At 38.3% G+C, this 20,031-nt stretch overlaps 1 protein-coding gene and 1 pseudogene across 1 annotated transcript in view; one reads left to right on the top strand and one right to left on the bottom strand.

The window, feature by feature from the left end:
• The window catches only part of BPTF (bromodomain PHD finger transcription factor), a 95,441-nt gene that overhangs the window by 3,439 nt on the left and 71,971 nt on the right, over positions 1-20,031 (bottom strand). Inside the window, 4 exon segments of the mRNA XM_014458775.2 lie at positions 5,667-5,853; positions 10,072-10,156; positions 11,847-12,039; positions 15,755-16,089. Coding sequence (XP_014314261.1) covers positions 5,667-5,853; positions 10,072-10,156; positions 11,847-12,039; positions 15,755-16,089 — 800 coding nt within the window.
• Positions 8,807-8,951, top strand: LOC111826759 (annotated as a pseudogene).

Here is a 20,031-nt window from a genome sequence, read left to right as displayed (position 1 = left end):
TTGTGCACCGGGCCTCTAGTAAATTAAAAATGGGGGAAATATGGCAAAGGAAAAACTGGGAACCATAAATAAATCAAATTTCAGTGATTGGCTATATATGTGTTTCATTCTGCCTTAAATCAGCAAATCAAAAATTCCCTAGCATCTCTTCAATTATATTTTGTTTATTTAAGCAGAACTGAGCAAGCTCCTCAATGGGCTGCCATGTTCTTATTAAAACTATATAAAATCAAATATAATAAAAAGCTACATAAGATAACCTGGTGGCAAGCTCTCCCGAGAGGTCACTTCTTGTGCTGATTCGGCCCCCTCCTCCCCCCATTCCTTTGTTTCCACAGGCCTAGCAGCAGCAGCTGCTACCTTTCCCACTCAGGGTTCTGCCTGCCGATTCCCAGCTTCCCCCTCACAGTTCCCACCAAAGGTTATATATATATATATAATTAAAAAAAAATGTTTTTAGAAATTTATTCAGAGGATAATTGTTGGCGGTATAACCCAAACAGTATAGAGAGGCCTGTGAATAAGCTAACAGTATAGAGAGGCCTGTGCTGTCTTTTTTTTTTTTTTTTTTTATTAAATATATTTATTGGTTTCAGAGAGGAAGGGAGAAGGAGAGAGAGATAGAAACATCAATGATGAGAGAGAATCATTGATGGGCTGCCTCCTGCACGTACCCCACTGGAGACTGAGCCCGCAACCCAGGCATGTGCCCTTGGCCGGAATCGAACCTGGGACCCTTCAGTCCGCAGGCTGACGCTCTATCCACTGAGCCAAGCCAGCTAGGGCTCCCCCGTCCTGTCTTTACTGAATAGGAACCTGGGCTCCCTAGGATCAATCACTTTGGACTTTCAGTTCTCAGACAGTTAGATTTGTTATACTGCTATTCTCCATTTTATCAATTTCATATTGTTCAAAATCCTGTTATGGCAAACAGAAGTGAGCTCATGTAACCATTTCCCCTCCCTTCTTGAGTCCAAGTTTTACTTCCCTATAAACGTAATCTTTCTATGCTCTGTCTAGAGGCCGATTCTCAAAGCTGAAAATCAATGTGGCTATGTAAATCTTTTTCTCTGCAGCGTCTACGCCTGTGCTAAGAGGGCATTCTCAGTATTCCTATGCAGCGTTTCATTTTTCACGGAGTTTCTAATTGCCTTTCTTCTTTCTTTCTTTCTTTCTTTCTTTCTTTCTTTCTTTCTTTCTTTCTTTCTTTCTTTCTTTCTTTCTTTCTTTCTCTCTTTCAATATATTTTTATTGATTTCAGAGAGGAAGGGAGAAGAAGAGATAGATAGAAACATCAATGATGAGAGAGCATCATTGATCAGCTGCTTCCCGCATGTCCCCTACAGGGGATGGAGCCTGTAACCCCAGGCATGTGCCCTTGACCGGGACTGAACCCAGGACCTTTTAGTCCGCAGGCCAATGCTCTATCCACTAAGCCAAACCGGCTAGGGCTCTAATTGCCTTTCATTTTCTCCCAGACACCTCCCTCACGGGAGTGCTCCACTCTCCAGCTCGTTTGGGCTGCTAGCTGTGTAGGCCTGCCATACAAATGTCACCCTGGGTCAGAGTAATTCCCATTGATTTCTTGAACCTCTTGTTTCCTGGATTCAAGGTCTTGTTTGCTTGATTTGCTTATTTAGCTACTGAACATCTTAAAATAACTTGCTGAGAAAGAAGCATGGGAAGGAGCCCCTTTCTGAGCCCTTACATGACTAACATGTATTCTTTCTCTTGGATTGTTTGGCTGGACAAAGACTTCTAGGCTGAAAATCATTTTTCCTCAAACTTTTTATTTCTCCTTAATACTCTAGCATTCTAGTTGCTAGAGAAAAGTCTGATACCAGTCTAATTCTTGTTGATTTGTAGACTGTCTGTTTTAAAGAGCTTCTTTTAACCTTGGCATCTGGAAATTTTATATGATGTGCGTGGGGTGGAGCTTTTTCCATGTGTCCAGCGGGCTCATTATGTTTGTCAATGTCCTCAGCATTCCACACCACCCGCCCTGTTTTCCTACCACACAAAAAAGCAAGCTCCAAGGGAGCAAGAGCTTTACTTATTCATTGCTGTATCCAATCTCCAGCATACAGCAAGGTCTCAACCATATGTTGAATGAATGAATGTATTTGCTTGGATTTGAAGTCTTGTGCCTCTCATTAGCTCAGGAAACTTTTCTTATATTAGTCTTTTGATCATTTCCTCTCGTCTTCTCTGTTCTTTCTGGAATTTTGGGTACTCTAAAACATCTTTTTTCTTTCACATTTTTCATCTCCTTGTCTTTCTGTTCTTTATACTTGGAGAGTGTCTTGATCTTAACTTTCACTGCTTGAAATTAATTAAAAATTTTTCCACTCACTCACTCCTTTTCCTCAGATTGTTCTTTATTCCTAATATCCTGTTCACCATTTACATTATCTTCTAAAATTTCTCTCAGGCCATGATTTAGAGCAGTGGTTCTCAACCTTCCTAATGCTGCGACCCTTTAATACAGTTCCTCATGTTGTGGTGACCCCCAACCATAAAATTATTTTCGTTGCTACTTCATAACTGTAATTTTGCTACTGTTATGAATCGTAATGTAAATATCTGATATGAAGAATGTATTTTCATTGTTACAAATTGAACATAATTAAAGCATAGTGATTAATCACAAAAACAATATGTAATTATATATGTGTTTTCCGATGGTCTTAGGCGACCCCTGTGAAAGGGTCGTTCGACCCCCAAAGGGGTCACGACCCACAGGTTGAGAACCACTGATTTAGAGGCTCTTTTTTAAGTTTTATTTATTTATTTATTTATTTATTTATTAGCCCTAACCGGTTTGGCTCAGTGGATAGAGCATCGGCCTGCGGACTCAAGGGTCCCAGGTTCGATTCCAGTCAAGGGCATGTACCTTGGTTGCGGGCACATCCCCAGTGGGGAGTGTGCAGGAGGCAGCTGATTGATGTTTCTCTCTCATCGAAGTTTCTAACACTATCTCTCTCCTTTCCTCTCTGTAAAAAATCAATAAAATATATTTAAAAAAAATTTTTTTGAGGCTCTTTTTAAAGTTCTCTCTTGTTTTCTCTGGGATATATTTTACTGCTACACCATGATCTTCCTCATTCACACTGCAGGCTTTCCTTATGTATCTGGCTGCCCCTGGCTGTAGGTTCACAGATTTTAAAAAAGCTAATGGACTAGATAGGTACCTGGAGAGCCCTGTGTATGTGTGTAGGGCTGGCTGGCAGGATTTTTTGCTTTAGATCATGGTTTCTCAATCTTACTACTGACATTTTGGAGCTGGATAATCCTGTTTGTGAGGGTGTCTTGTGCATTGTAGGATGTTTAGCAGCATCCCTGGCCTCTACTTATAGATGCCAATACCACTTCCCTCCTCTAAGTGTAACAACAACAAAAATGTCTCCAGGAATTGCTAACTATCCCCTGGGAGCTGGGGATTGGACAAATTATCCCTGTTGAGAGCCACAACTTTAGAATGAGGGTCTGGGACCAGACCTTTCAGAGGCCAGGGTACTTTACTCTGGGTCCCATTCTCTTCTGTCTGCTCTAATCCCCCGAAGTTTAGTCCATTTCTTTAAAGAAGAATCCTGTGCTCTTCCAGCTTCTTGGGCTTCTCCCACACACAGGGGTTAGGGAAGGTCACTAGCTCACATACAGATGGTCCTGGCTTACGATGACTGGACTCAATGATGTTTTGACTTTACAAAGGTGCAAAAGGCTTGTGTGTTCAGTAGAAACAGGTGAAGCTAAGCTATGATGTTCAGTAGGTTAGGTGTATTAATAAATGCATTTCGACTTAGGATACTTTGGATTTACGATAGATTTACTGGGACGAAACCCCATCGTTAAGTTGTGGAGCATCTGTGTGAATCTTCAGTTATTCCCTCCCTTTCCCTTCTCTCTTGCCTTCCATGTGATTTCAGAACCTCCGTGTTGGAGGCCCTCTGGGGTTCTACTGAGCAGTAAGCTGTCATCTCTGCTGAAGAGCCCTCCCAGAGGGGTCTGGGCTGAGGCTTGCCTGGCTTCAATCGATCCTCTTCCATCTGCATTCTGTCTTCCAGAATCTGTTGAAATCTCATTAGCTAACTAACGACTACCATATTCTTTTCACTATTCTGAGTCTATCCCTTTTTATTCCTTTATTGTTAGTTTCCTGGGGATTCTGTCATCTATATAATAAAAACCTAAGCGACCGTTATGGCAGAACTACCGGTCGCTATGATGCACACTGACCACCAGGGGGCAGAGGTTCAATGCAGGAGCTGCCCCCTGGTGGTCAGTGCACTCCCACAGGGGGAGTGCCTTGAAGCCAGAAGCCAGGCTCACGACTGATGAGCACAGTGGTGGTGGCGGGAACCTCTCCCACCTCCGTAGTAGCACTAAGGAGCAGCGAGCAGGTGGGTGGTAAGGAGCGAGGGGTCCTGGACTGTGAGAGGGCAAAGGCTGGGCTGAGGGACCCCCACCAGTGCAGGAATTTCATGCACCGGGCCTCTAGTATTGAATAAATCCTCTTCCATTTTAAGTTTTACCGCAAATGGGTTAACATAGAGGGGATGATAAAAGGGCAAGTTTTAGAGATTTTGTCAAGTCTCTTGGTTTCTTGTCTACAGCCTGGCTGCTTACATACCTGCTTTCCTCCCTTCCTTGCCTACAGTTTTTGATTCCTTTGCTGAGAAGATAACTGGATACTTCAGCTGGGCTGTCCTTCATTTATTTTATGTAAACTGACTCTAAAACGCAGTTCTTGATATAACTTGCTATAGGAAAAGGAGAGACAAAAAGCACCCTACAGATTTTCCTCCGGGGAAAATTACTAAGTAGAGTGCTGGTTCTTACCCTCTGGTATGAGGAGCCCCTTGGGAGTCCATTAGATAATACAGGTGCTCAGGCCCCTACCCAGCCAAGATCTAGTCAACTGAATATCTAGGGACAACGAGGCTTGTGGGGTGGTGCATGGGGGAGAGTGAATAATGAAACCTCGGGCTGGAAAGTGGTGGCAGCTACCATGGGAATGAAAGCTGGGCTTCCGTTGGAAAGAAGGACGTCATGGGCTCCAGAGGAGGGCTGAGGTTTAGAAACAGGTAACGAAAGTCACAGCACATGAACATGATGCAAAGTTGCTCAATGCTTTTATGTTACTAGAGGTTCAAAGAAAAGGTCTGTGGATTTAAAAGTCTAGTTTTGTCCATAGAAAAAATACCCAGAAAAAAGAAACATTTTATGCTTTCAAAGATACAGCAAACGTCAATTAAGGAGAAAATACTTACATTCCCCTTCATTGTCTCCCCTCCTGCACCCTACAGAAGTCACTTTTATACCCTGTGAGTTGGACCAAGAGCTCTGACTTTCTACTACTATCTTTGTACGTGTAGTGCATTTAAGAGAACATCCTGCTTTCTGGAAGCATTTGATAAATGCTTTTTTAATTTTAAAAAATGACATTAATTCTAAGTAGATCACAAACTCAGCAATCTCTCATTATGAGTCTGTTCTCTTGTCCTTGGCAGTATATCATAATGCTAGTCTTATTTTTTTTTTTTTTAAGGATTCTTAATGTTAAGGTTAAAATTTACCATAAACTTCAGTGGCTGATTCCTTTGACAGAATAGTATAAAGAGTTTGAGGAGCTGAATTAATTCAGAACAATGAACACATCTGCTTACCTGCTAGCCTTGAATCCTTTCAATTTCTGTACAAAGAATGATTCAAGAACTTCTGCACACTGGTAAAAAGGGGAGTCACTTGGATTGTAGTAACGACAGTTATCAAAAATTTTGGTCATATCTGCCACAAATTCTGTCAGCTTTTCATAATATCGTCTTTGTATTCTTTCTTCCATGGTGGCAAGGTCTTAAAAACACAAAATGTAAAACATTTTCAAAGCTTTAAGGTTATTCCAATGTGAATACTGCTCACAGTTCTGACTCACAAGAATATATATTTCCTGCCCAAACTGACTCACCATTAAGGCTTTGAGCAGTTCTTGAAGAAAATAGGAGCACTTTTTGTTTTTGCTTGGGGGCCTGATGTAAAAATCTTGGCTGCTGCTAAGAAGGCTCTTTTATTTTTAGTTAAGTACAGAGAACAGCTCTTTATTCAATTAGTTTTAAATAACATGATCAATACATATTTAAGTATGCATTTTTCACAGGCACACAAGTAAGTATAACTATCATATGTACAAAGAGAAGGGGGAAATCTAGAATTAAGAACAAAATCTCTGTAGTTTTGTAATCCTGGTATGAGTAAAAGGCCAATGATTAAAAATTAATCTAGAATTGACTGAAAGAGACACAATTCTAAACTAAATCTCAATGATTATTTTTGAATCTGAAAAATAAAAGCAATGAAAAAATTTAATCTATCAGACATTAAAAAATATTATAAAGCTGTAATAATGAAAAGTGTGGCACGTTGCAGGATGACACAAACATTAACAGAAGTGAATTCAAAATAGGAACAGACCTAACTGTATTAAGCATAAGAATTTCATGTATGTTGAGGATGTCATTTCAAATAAGTAGAGGAAGGAAGAATTCATTAAAAAATTGGGTTGGGGCAACTGACTACATATGTGAAGAGAAAAATTCCACCTCACATTATAAGCCAAAATAATTCTAGGTGGGTCAAAATTTTAGGGCAAAAATTAAAACCATAAAAATTACTAAAAGACAACATTGCAAATGTAATCAATCACTAAATTGTGTATATAAAAATAGTTAAAATGGAAAATTTTATGTTACATGTTTTAACACACACACATGTAAGTCTTTGATTGTTTCCATTTATACCGGCAGGGAAAATGCGCAAACAAGGACAACTGCAAAGGTGCACCTAATAGCCCGACGAAGTTCCAAGCACGATCTGGGCACATCTATTCTGTGTAGGTTATGAAAAAGTAAAATACTTCACACATCATGCCAGGATATTATCATTTTTGTATTTAAGTTCTGGGTACTTAACAGCCTGACTAGCTTTTTATTTTTATTTTTTTTAACTTTATTGATTGGTTTTTAGACAAAAGATATACACTGATTTCTTGAATCCCTTTATTTATGCATTCACTGGTTGTTTTTTGTATGTGGCCTGACTGGGAATTGAACCTGCAACCTTGGTACATTGGGATGACGCTCTAACCAACTGATTTCAGAGAAAGGAAGGGAGAGGAATAGAGAGATAGAAACATCAATGGGAGAGAAACATCATCAATCAGATGCTCCTGCATGTACCCTACTGGGGATCGAACCCACAACCCGGCCATGTGCCCTGATTGGGAATTGAGCCTGTGACCTCTTGGTTGATGCTCAACCACTGAGCCATGACGGCCAGGCTATACTTCTGCCACCCGCCCTAGGTATTTCTAAAGACATTTATGTACCCTTAGAATACATATAATTGTTTACTGCATAAAACCTACGTATTGCTCTTTTTTTTTTATTGTAGACACTATTACAAATGTTCCTATACCCACTCCCCTTTGCACCCCTCGATACAGTATTGTTTTGTAACTTTCATTTTTCTTTCAACAGTATGTCTTGGAGATCTATATTGTCTCTATGTACTTACTTATATAAGATGATGTTTATCTGGGCGGTAATAATACAGAAAAAAGATAGCAAAATAGTCTAACTCTTCAAGAAAATAATTTTGGTTAAGTAACTTAAGGTATATTCAATTTACAGACTATATAAAGCCATTAAAAATTATGTTGTTGAAGATTAATGACATAGGAAGATGTGTACCAGACAGATCGTTATATAATCTCAATTTTAACACACACACACACACACACACACACCCACACACACACACCAAAATGTAGTGGAATTCAGTGAGGAAAAGATGAAAGGTGTACTTAATCTTTCCTTATTTTTTCTTTATTTTCTAAATTTTCTACAATTAACCTGTGTTAATTTTAAAAGTAGAATTATTTACCTACCTACCTATCTAAAGAAGATTATACAAATCTGAAACACATACAAGAATTCAAGGATTAACTTCTACCTTCAACTTCAGGAGAAGTGAGGTAACTATTTATGTTGTTTTCTTAAAAAATACTTTTAACTAAGCCCTCACTTATTTCTCCCTCACTTATTTCTCCTCTTTAAAAAGTTGTCGCCAGCCCGGCTGGTGGCTCAGTGGTTGAGTGTCAACCCATGAACCAAGGAGGTCATTGGTTCGATTCCCGGTGGGGGGCAATTGATGTTTGTATCTCTCTCTTTCCCTTCCTCTCCCTCTAAAATCAATAAAAATATATTTAAAAAGAAAGAGTTGTCACCAAACACAAATCCTTCTAATTAAAAAAGTATTTTTTTAAACTAAGATATAGTTGACATATAACACTGTATTAGTTTTAAATGTACAGTATAATGATTTGGTATACGTATATACTGCACAATGATCACCAGAATCAGTTTAGTTAACATCCACCATCACACAGCTACAGATTTCTTTTTTTCTGTGATGACAGCTTTTAAGATGTATAAAATGCTTAGCTGGCTTTGGAATACTTTTTTCATCAGCTGGATGAAGCTACTAATCCTTTGGCAGTTTTGTAAGCTTTTATGAATTTTTAATTTTTATAATATTTCTGCAGATACTCTATCTATATATTTAAAAGCCCAAGAGACCATTACAACCGAACTACCGGTCAACCAGTCACTATGACGTGCACTGACCACAGGGGGCAGATGCTCAAAGCAGGAGCTACCCTCTGGTGGTCAGTGCGCTCCCACAGCCAACCTCCCATGGCCCCTCCCCATGGCCGGCTGGCTCCCCTCCCCCGCACAAATTTGTGCACCAGACCCCCTGGCAATGGGCAAGGAGACACCTGATTGGTGGTGTTGCTCTTATATCAGTCAGGGGCAAAGCAGATGTACAGTCCTTAGTTCATCCTAGCTTGATGCCTGTGTTGGTGGTCAGAGCTGTTTCATGCCTGAGGCACATAAAATGATAACTGCTAGGTCTTGGAGGGGAAAAGATCAGAAACACTGGTCTCATAATAAGTAAATTATTAATATTAACTGAGGCTTAGGAGGGGTGTAATTTTAAAGTTTGTGGAGCTGTGATTGCTCTAGTAACTTCTAGATAACAGTAAGCAGGTAGTTCTAACACAACTCCATTAAGAGTGAACATGCCACCTAACAGTTCTTGTGGCATGGACATATATTATTCTGCACATAAAACTGGGTGCTATGAGAGTAATAAGTGGGTCATTATATGCTTTCAGAAAATTGGGTGGGGGTCTAGTATGGTAATATTGGAATTATTTCAGAGGGCAGTTACTGTGAATCATGTATTCTCAGGAGCCAGAATGTTCAATCCTGAGTCTCTGCCATTTAACTGTCAGTGTGATCTTAGATGCATTTAACCTGCCTGTTTCTCGCCTGAAAAGTGAGTTTTAATAATAGTGCATATAAGTTGGAAAAAAATAAAACATGAGAAGCCCTTAAAATGGAGCCTGGCACAGTTGTAGCTAATAATAATATATGAGCATCTGTCTTTTTCTGGGTTCAGAATTAAAAAAAAAAATTGTGCACCAGGCCTCTAGTTTTTAATATAATCACTGGAGCTTTCCATCTTAATATAATCACTTGTAGCTGTAACTTATTAACCCCTCCCACCGGAAATAAGGCTGTTTTCTCTTTGATCTCCACTGTGCATTCATCAAATGGTTCTCCTTCAGGAAAAGATAAGGAAGAGACAGGATGAGAGGCTCAGACAGACCTGACCCATTCATTCTTTTCTATAGCGGAATAAGACTCTACTTATATGTTATTTGATTTGGCTACTCCTCTACTAAGGGCTATTTATCTCATTTCCAGTATTTTTGCAATTATAAACACTGTGTGATGAACATCATACTTGTACACATGCAAATCCTAAGAAATCAAACTGCTGGCTCCAAGGGTATGCACACTTAAACATTAATACACACCCCTAACTTACCCTCCAAGTTGCCACACCAATTTATACTCTCATTAAGCTATGATATAGTAATTTTATGGGTAACAAATGAAATATCTACTGAGACTTGAAAAAAAACCCATAATCCACTCAAGTACTTACCCATAGGCTCCTTAATGACACCATAATAATCTGGTGCATCATTAGGATCCACTGGTTCCAGGAAGGGCCAGGCCATCTTATGGGCCTACAAGGAAATAAAAGAGCCATTCTTATTGTCAGGTGGAAATATTACTCCATTTAAATTTCCCATTGGAATTACTGCATCAATCAACGCTTAAACTCTAGAGTCTTAAACTGGATAGATAATATTGTTTACTAGAGGCCCGATGCATGAAATTCGTGCAAGGGGCTCCGCCCTTGCAGCCCCGGCTTCGTCAGGAAGGTTGTCCAGATGTTTGTTTTGCTGTTCGGTCTAATTAGCATATTAGCTCTTTATTATATAGGATAATACTGCTCTAGTCACAAATTATCTCAGATGGGCATACTCTATAACAATGGCTTTCAAAGAGTGGTCTGAGGACCTTGGCATGAGGGGGCAGGGTTTGAAGCACTATTTTAGGAGTAAAGAAAGTTGGCATGATGACCTGCCAACTGAATGATACCGGCACTGTAATCACACCCATAAAACAGGGGATTGGGTGGGTTCAATGTGTGAAATGGAAGCCCTGGCTGGGTAGCTCAGTTGGTTAGAGCGTTGACCCGATACGCCATGGTTGAGGGTGCAATCCCAGGAAGGGCACATGCAATTATCAACCAATGGCCTGGCTAGTGTTGCATGAACCAAGAGGTTGATGGTTTGATTCCCAGTCAGGGCACAAGCCTGGGGTTTGTGGGCTCGATCCCCAGTGGGGGGCGTGCAGGAGGCAGCTGATCAATGATGTTTCTCTCGTTGATGTTTCTATCCTTTTCCCTCCTCTCTCTCTAAAAATCAATAAAAATATATTTAAAAGAACCAGCCAATGAATTATCAATAAGTGGAACAACAAATCTATGTCTCTCCCTTTCTCTTCTTTCCCTGCTCTCTCTAAAACTAATACATTTAATCTGTAAAAAGGCAAAGTGTGGAATGGTCAGCACTGCTGGCTAATGTGGCGGCAGAAATGTGATGGTAAATAACACTTGACCCCGTGCTGAGACTGTTGTTCTCCTTTCAGTTCTTCCCATTCTCCAGTCTGTGATTACAACAGAGAGAGTGTCAGTCTAACACTGACGTCTTGAATACATCTCTAGCATTTGCTAACCTTGTAGGCCTTCCCCACCTCCTTTTGATTTTTAATAAGGGGAGGGAAGGCTTTGGCTCAAAGCCTTACGTAAGCATTTGTATCTCACTAGGATTTAATCAGACTGTTTTTCAATCTATGATGGTGGGATAAAGTTTTCTTTAAAAATAAAATTTAGGTTAAAAAGTGAGTCATCTTAGCCCTAGCCAGTTTTACTCAGTGGATAGAGTGTCAGCCTGAGGACTGAAGGGTCCTGGGTTCGATATCTCTGTTGCAGGCTCGTGCAGGAGGCAACCAAATGATGCATTTCTCTCAAATCGATATTTCTCTCTGTCTTTCCCTCACTCTCTGAAAATCAATGGAAAAATATCCTCGGGTGAGGATTAAAAAAAATAAATAGAAGTATTTCATTAAAAAAAAAGTGACTCATTTTAAATACAAGTGTTAGGTTAAGAGCAGCTGAGCTACTGTGTGGCTATGGAAACCTCATGACATTGGCATGTGAAGGACTGAAGTCTGTGGACCACTTGACTAGATTGGCTGGGAGTCAGTAAATAGGTAGTCTAAGATTGGAAAGTTCAAACTCTAGGAGTGTTTCCAAAGTCACACCGGTAGATTTCATCCTCAAACGTGGCACACAGAGTGGTTTCTCACCTGTAAAGAACGCAGCACCCTCTTCAAACCCTCATAATCCTTCTCTGTTAGTGGCGTGAGCACTGTCATGGCATCCTCTGTCGACTGGCACTGTGGACAGACATACTCGTCAATGAGCTCTGCCTCACTCTGCAAGATGCCAACACAGCGCCCATGGTACCAATTCTGACACCGATCACAGCCAATATAAAATCTGCAAGATCCGAAATGGAAATGTGAGTTCAAAACAGATGGGATCATATTACTTAAAATTTATTTTAAAAAGTAATAATGCATGCATCTGAAAATACTCTAACCCTTGGATATAAAACAGATTTAGTATTATAATTGTCTTAATAATTTTGAAGATTGACATTCCTATGTGTTAATTTAGTATCTGATGTTAAAAACAAGCATTAAAAATTTATTAAGAACAATGTATAATATTAGAGAACCAATATGAAGAAAAATGTAAAACATTTTAATTGTCTTTAAAGCTCAAAACAAAATAAAGCCAAAAATCTTTCAACAAATACCATATCAAATGGGAAGCTGATATTGGCCACCCAACTGGGAGTTCAAAATCCTGGAAGCTAAAAACAGAGTCTCAGAGCTTGTATCCAAATTAGTATTTTTCTAACCCACAAAAAAGCGCCATTTCAAACACTGATAAAGTCCAAACAAGGCAGGCTATTTTAATCTCATTAATTTCGATGTTACATATTGAATAATCAAGTCTACCATTAAGCCATATTTTTCCCAATGAATCTCAAACATTCACTAAGAAGCAACATAAATTTTGAAGGGGAGGTAAAGAGGGAAGAAGAGAAAAAAAATGGAAAGGAATTTGTAATGTAAGTGTATAATATATGCAGAAAATATCTTGCTTTTCATTTTAAAATAAATAAGTAACCAGACAGAGCAATTTGGCTTCCTAAATTATTAAATATGATGCTCTTATCAGAACTCACTGTGACTCATCATAAGGTGTTCTGCAGATACAGTACAATTCCTCACTGCTGCCCTCTTGTGCCCGTTTACAATCATTACAGATGTACACATCCATTTTCTTAGCCTCCTTTTCTGTGATGCCAACACATTCTCCATGATACCAGTTAGTACAAAGATCACAGCCAATATAGAACCTAAAAGTATTCACAATGAAAATGACAATGTGATTGTCATTTTGAGCTGCATGGTACTTAAATCTGTCTTCCCTGCTTTGATTCACTTTCTTACAGGATAACTTTCTGCAATGAGTCAGCTAAACATCCTGAATCCGACCATCTATCCCTGGCAAACTACAGCATCTGACTGTATCAAGTGTGAAAACATAAAGTCACTCACATCAAATTCAACAAATACACTGTTTAGTGAAATATGAGTCTTTAAAAACATACTGGAATTTGAAAAAATAAAGAACACACTGATGGTAATGTCTGCCTCTTAATGAATGTGTGTAAAACTGTAACAGGCACAAAAACCAAAGCCAAAGAATCAAAGACTTACATCTGTCAAACCTATGCCACAGAACCCATTTCAAAATCAGGGCTATTTCTTAGATAGGTTTGAAAATGTATCTCACAATTTAAATTTGAAAACAAAGCAAAGCGCAAACACCAAATAGAAGTTACGCTACAAGGAACATGCAGGTCAGCCAGGTGTAGAAGATAAATGGTCAAAATATGATATGAAGAAGAAAAGTAAGAAAGGTACATGTAGTAATTCAATTTCTACCAAATAAATGTTGGAATTTAATCTAACTGTGACAGATTATGACACGGGCCAGTTTTTCAGTCAATACAATGTGTAATGTGGAGTGGCCAGGTTAATTAACTGTAAGAAATTGCTCCAATTATAATCCTGGTACACGGTACAGAGTGTATGGACAGTTATCCAAAACAGCGAGAGGTTCTACAGTATTTGGCAAGGTGGGGCTGTGTGGGTGTATAACGGCTGTGTGAGGGCTAATCACATACAGGGTTATCAAGGCTTTTGAAAATAAGATCCCAAATAACAAAATAAAAAGTGTCTCTATGACAAACACGTGTAAATATACAAATGTTGACAGGCACTGGGTAGGAAACATCATATCAAAGTCATAGGAAGAATTAATATGGATCACAAGGAACCAGACTGGCCTTGCTGATACCATTGGTTCTAGCAAGGGATTTCTTGGTCGATTTACCTAGAGAAATAGTAGATGTACTCAAGCTTCAAACTTTATAAAGTTAAGGAATAATACATGGTTGTGTGGTTTATCCTATTACCACTAACTTTCTTCTTTTGGAATTATGACTTTCGCAGGATTTTCACAGCCACAGGAGGGGGCCACCAAGGTGTTTTTGTGTTGCCTTCACCAGATGGTGGGCTGTATGTTCTGGAAATAAGCTCAGGACTTGTATTTCAGGTTTTAGTCACTCTCACTAGATTTCCAAACCAAGCTAGTTTGGTACGAAAGATTACAAAATACTCCTTAAAAAACACTAACTCATCCAAACTCAAACAGGGAGTGAATGAACCTGGTATACTGAAATGTTAATAATGACAAACTGAAAAATATGAAATATACACAAAATAATGAGGCAATCTCAATACAATGAGCACATGTACACGTGTGCCTCATTTTATGCAACTTAGATATTACATAAAATACATTTCTGTGATCTTAATATTTTAAGTAGGCCAAAGAAGACTTTTATTTAAAGAAATTCCATAAGCAGATCTTTTTGTAAATCATATTGTTTTATTCTACAAATCATTCAGTATATTTTGCTTAAAGGGAGGCACACTTGTATTAGACTAAGGGAAAAATCAGTTAATAGGGCTCCACTTTTTACATTATGTATAATTTCCAATAAAGTAAGACAATGAAAAGTGAAGATGCCTAAACTGATCTGTGTTTAATTCAACACACAGCTAAGTTTACCAACATAAACTTTTGATCTAGCACTTGCAGATTATAATTTAAATAGCACCACCATGGCAGCTTCAAGGTTGCAATTTAAACATCATTAAAGAGAGAACTTTATTTAGAAATTGATTAGGCATCCACTTAAAGTAGACATTAAGCATTCCTAATTCTAAATGATCATATTTTTTAGCACAATCAAACTTTTCAGTACTACAAAATAATACTGTGGTTAATTTTGGCTTTTAAAAGCTGGCCTACATTTAAATGTTCAAAATGGAAGCTAAATACTTAGTTAAAAGACAATGATAAAAAAATAAAATTACATTAATAGATCAGCATCTCTAAAATCTCGTATATATTACCAAATATCTCATAACTGTCAAAAACAGCTTCCAGCTGCCATTCTTATTAAATTTTTGAGTGTCTTAATTGAGGAATGGGTAAAAGGAACACTTTTTTTTATTTCTCTGACTTTTCCCCCAATAAGAAAGTGGGAACTTTGACAAAAATAATACTGTTATACCATTCCAATATAAAAAAACAGATAACTGCTTAAATTAAACAACAAAAAAACCAAAGGCACTCAAACTTGAAACCTCCTGCACCATTCAGATTCAGTCTCTAGAATCTGATGTAGAGGGTTGTGAACAGATTCCAGAAAGCACACTCTGAACTCTGGCGGCAATAATCATACCCCTCCTCCTCCAGACAGCACTACGGACTGATTGGAGTTAATCCAGAGAGAAGAGGAGAAAGCCAAGGAGCAACAGAAAGCTTGTTTTTGACAGAAAAGAATATGAAGGACAAACACGAATCATGAACACGGGAAATAAACTTTTATTTGCTAGTGTCAAAGTTAAGAATATCAGGTGCAAGATCAGAGATGAAACACTATTACCCTTACTTTTAACTATTTTCCTTTATGTTGCTACCAGTATATTCATTTCCTTCAAAACTGGAAGATTAACGGCTAACCTTTAAGAAAATAAACTAGAGCTCAAAAGGATCTACTCACTTAGATTCATCGTAAGGCGTTTTACAGATACAATAAAGCTTTGTGTCCTTCTTAGTTTCCTTTGAGGTAGTAGAAATCATTTTCTTCTTCTTGGACTTTGAGCTTGAGTCTCTTTCCTCTTCTCGCTTCCTCTTCTGAGAAGCTGCAGACAGCGAGGCCGTGGCCGTGGCTGTGGCCTGGGGCCCCGAGTGCTGCGGGGGAGGTGGAGGTGGAGGTGGAGGCGAAGGCGGAGGGGCTGGCGGCGCAGGAGGTGCTGCAGGGGGAGTGGTGGCTGCTGCAGTGGCCTGCACCATTTCTTTTTCTTTCTTAATTTTCAGGTCTCTCTTGAGCTCTTCCTATTGTCAATTAAAGACAATACAAGAGTATCATTTGACTTATGTAAATGCACAAATTGGCCAGAGGATGTTACATTACCCCCCTTGTCGAAATAGCTCCATAGTTCAGCCTAACGTGAGGGAGTTGCAATAATTCCAAACACCCATGTTCTTACTATACCTTAAACCCAATTAAAACAACTAGAAATGGAAGATGAAGTAACTAGAGAGCTGCTAGTTATCCTCCAAGGCGCTCTGACAGAACGATGCCGTGTCTGACAAGAACACCCCCTCCCCTGGCCCACATGCCCTGGTTATTTTAGTCATGGCTCAGGATGTGATTTCCAGTGTCCTCACCCACTGGCTGCTTTCTTCTGGCCACTCTCCTTCTGTGTCCTTAGAGTGAGACTGAACATGAATTGATATTCAAATTGACCAGCCCAAAGCAGGATGAGAGACGGATTTGCCTTGTTTCTCATGCAGCTATGTCTAGAATTTAAGGCTGCAGAGAGAGCATTTTCTTATTACAGATTTTTGAGTGTCTTAATTAAAACACTTTAAATTAAAATCCTTTTTTTTTTTTTCATGTGAAATACTTTACAGGCACACCTCTGCTACCCAGTATAACAACTTACTCTTAGAAAAACCACTGGGACTGGTATCCATGAACAAACTTGGTGTAAATAAAACATAGTTATGACTGAGCTTTTAAGCATCACAAATATTCTAACAAATAAACCTGAATGGTCTTCATTTAATAAATCTATTTTCTCCATGTATCTAGATAGTCTTGTAAACGAGAAGATAAGCTCTGTGGCTATTCAACAGCCCTTCTCTATTTAAAAAGAAAATCTGAACTTTTCCCTAGGGATGAAAGTAAATCTTGAGTTTCAATTTAATAACATGGTTTATGAAATGTAACGAGATGACTGCAGGAAAATCAAGATCGTTAAGACGGTGTAGTGGGTACACACCTTGATTCCTCTGTCAAGAACATACCAATGAGCCCTGGCCAGTTTGGCTTAGTGGATAGAGCATCGGCCTGAATTCTGAGGGGTCACGGGCTCAATCCCCGGTGGGAGGCGTGCAGGAGGTAGCGTATCAATGATTCTCTCTTATCACTGATGTTTCTCTCTCTCTCTCTCCCCCTCTCCCTTCCTCTCTAAAACCAATAAAATATATTTTTTTAAAAAGAACATACCAATGGTAGTAAAGTATAAAAAAGAGAAAACTGAAAAGACATAGCTATCCTTGAATACAATATAAATGTCTCCATGGAACGGAAATACAAAACTATGAACAGGGCTAGAACTGCAGGCCTATTGAACTCCAGATTTGGAAGTAGGAAGTGGTAACCCACAACAGGAACAGGAAGAAGGGGACTCGAGCTTCGTGTGAGGTGGGTAACGAGCAGGCTCCCTGTTTGATATTAAGTGTTGGCTCGGCTACAGTGGACTTCAAGAGAGGAAACCAAACCAAACCCTTATCACTTAAAATACCAAATGCCAAACCAAATGAAAACATGTAATGTGAAAGAAGACTACCAACAAAATCAATAACCAAATCTGCATTCACTCCCTTTGAAATTAATTTTATAGGACAATTTGATGAAAAGTTTATAATACATGTGTTTGAGAATTGCAGAGGCAAATGAAGATATAAAGTTCTATTCCAAAATGAGTAAATTACTTTATCAAAAAGACAAGCAGATGGGGATGAAGGAGGGATGAAAAGGTGGAACACAGGACATTTTTAAGGCAGAGAAACTATTCTGTATGATGCTGTAACAAGATGCTTCTGTATTTTGTAAGATGTCCTTCAAAGCAAATTATCTTAGCAATAAATTCTAGTTAAAATAATGCTGATTTTCTTAAAGTATAATTTTTCTTCCTCATTAGATAATACACTGTCAAAAAGAACACCATTAACTGTACAAAAGAATATTTACAACAGTAATAACATTTTTAAATGGCTGCATAGTATAGTGAATGTAGAAAAATGTTCAATATATGTTGTGTCCAGTGTGACTGTTTTATATGAATACAAATATTATAAACAAGGTATATTCTAATATTACTTTAAAATGGCAATCTTTGGCCCTAGCCGGTTTGGCTCAGTGGATAGAGCATCGGCCTGCGGACTGAAGGGTTCCAGGTTCAGTTCTGGTCAAGGGCACATGCCTGGGTTGTCTGCTCCATCCCCAGTTGGGGGCGTGCAGGAGGTAGTTGGTCAATGATTCTTTCTCATCATTGATGTTTCTCTCTCTCTCCCCCCCTATCAAAAATCAATAAAAACATATTTAAAATTCATTAAAATAAATAAATAAACAATAAAAATGGTAATCTTTGCTTAGCCGGTGTTACTCAGTGGTCCTATGAACCAAGAGGTCACAGTTTGATTCCGGTCAAGGCACCTGCCAGGGTTGCGGGCTCGATCCCCAGTAGGAGGCGTGCAGGAGGCAGTTGATCAATGATTCTTATCATTAATGTTTCTCTGCCTCTCTCCCTCTCTTCCTTCCTCTCTCTGAAATCAATAAAAACACATTAAAAATAAATAAATAAAATGGTACTCTTAGGACAGTATGGACTTACTTATAATTTTTACTTGTTGGATAAAGGTAATTGCTTTGAAAGACATTTAAATGTATATATGTTCGTTCATTCGTTCATTCACTCATTTATAAAGGATATAGATTTTAAGTTTTTCCTTACATTCAGTCATTTATAAAGGACACAGATTATAAATATTTCCCTACCTTGTGCAGAATAGGGAGCAGGAGCAGTATGTGAAACACCCAAATGTTAAATATTTGTTGAATGAACTGAATGGACATATCACACTATAAATACTATTCTGCAACCTACATTTTCATTCAGATATTTATGAGGATTTCCCCAAAGAATTAAAAACCAAAAAGCACTAATCCTACACTGACCATTGTGAGGACACTCCAAAACACATTTAATACAGTGGTTCTCAACTGAGGGTGGTAAGGGTACCCTGGAGGTGTTTGAGTATGTATGGAGAGGGGACAAGGTCACTCTTGTGCTGGTTACAAAGAAGGGAAAGCTACTAGCATTTGGAACCCAGTGCTAAACTTCCTACAGAGTGTAAAAAACTGGCCTGTTGAAAGGGCCCAAAGTGCTCCTGTTGAGAAACACTGATAACCAATCTCTTCTTTGTGGACTCTGGGCCGATTCCAGATTATTGTTATGGTTAATATTCATTATGTCCTTGCTCGTGTATCTTGCCTCGTTATTTCTCAGATGGTTCTACAAGTAAAATTATGGATTAAAGAGTATTCACATTTTAGTCTTTTTATACATACCAATGAAATGTTCTCTAGAAGTACATGGTATTTTCTCTAGAAAAATAGTATTTTCATTATTAGGTTGAATATCATTTTGTTTATTGATATTTGACATTGTTAGATTAAAAAACTGCTTATTTATGTGTCTTAAAAATCTTCTACTAGAGTGTTTTTAAATTTCAGCTTTACTGAGGTATAACTTACAAAATTATAAAATATTTAAAGTGTACATTGTAGTATTTCGATTTACATGTATACTGTGAAAGAATTCCCCTCATATAGTTAATTAGTGTTATCTTTTTCTTATTGACTTAAGAGCTCTTTAAATTTTAGGAATACTAATTCTGACATAAATGTCACAAATTTTTTTCCTGTTAACTGTTTTACAATGCTGTTTATGGTATTTCCCTGCCCAAATAAAATTTTTCTATGTCATCAAATCTATTTTTCTCCTTTGTGGTATTTGAAATCTGAAATGTTTAGGAGTGATTTTTCCTACACTGAGATTACAAAAAATGACAATCATGTTTTATTCAGTTACTTTTGTGATTTCCATTTTTACACTAAAAATTAGATCTATGAAATAGATCTTAAAGTGGGAGGTAGTATATTATATATTCTGTTGCTTCTGTGAGTTGGCTCTTTTGCTTATT

This window comes from Myotis lucifugus, unplaced genomic scaffold (genome assembly GCF_000147115.1).
Source record: "Myotis lucifugus unplaced genomic scaffold, Myoluc2.0 scaffold_100, whole genome shotgun sequence".
NCBI lineage: Eukaryota > Metazoa > Chordata > Mammalia > Chiroptera > Vespertilionidae > Myotis > Myotis lucifugus.
The sequence above is the reverse complement of the archived record's forward strand: the minus strand, read 5'-3'. Positions and strand labels throughout refer to the sequence as shown.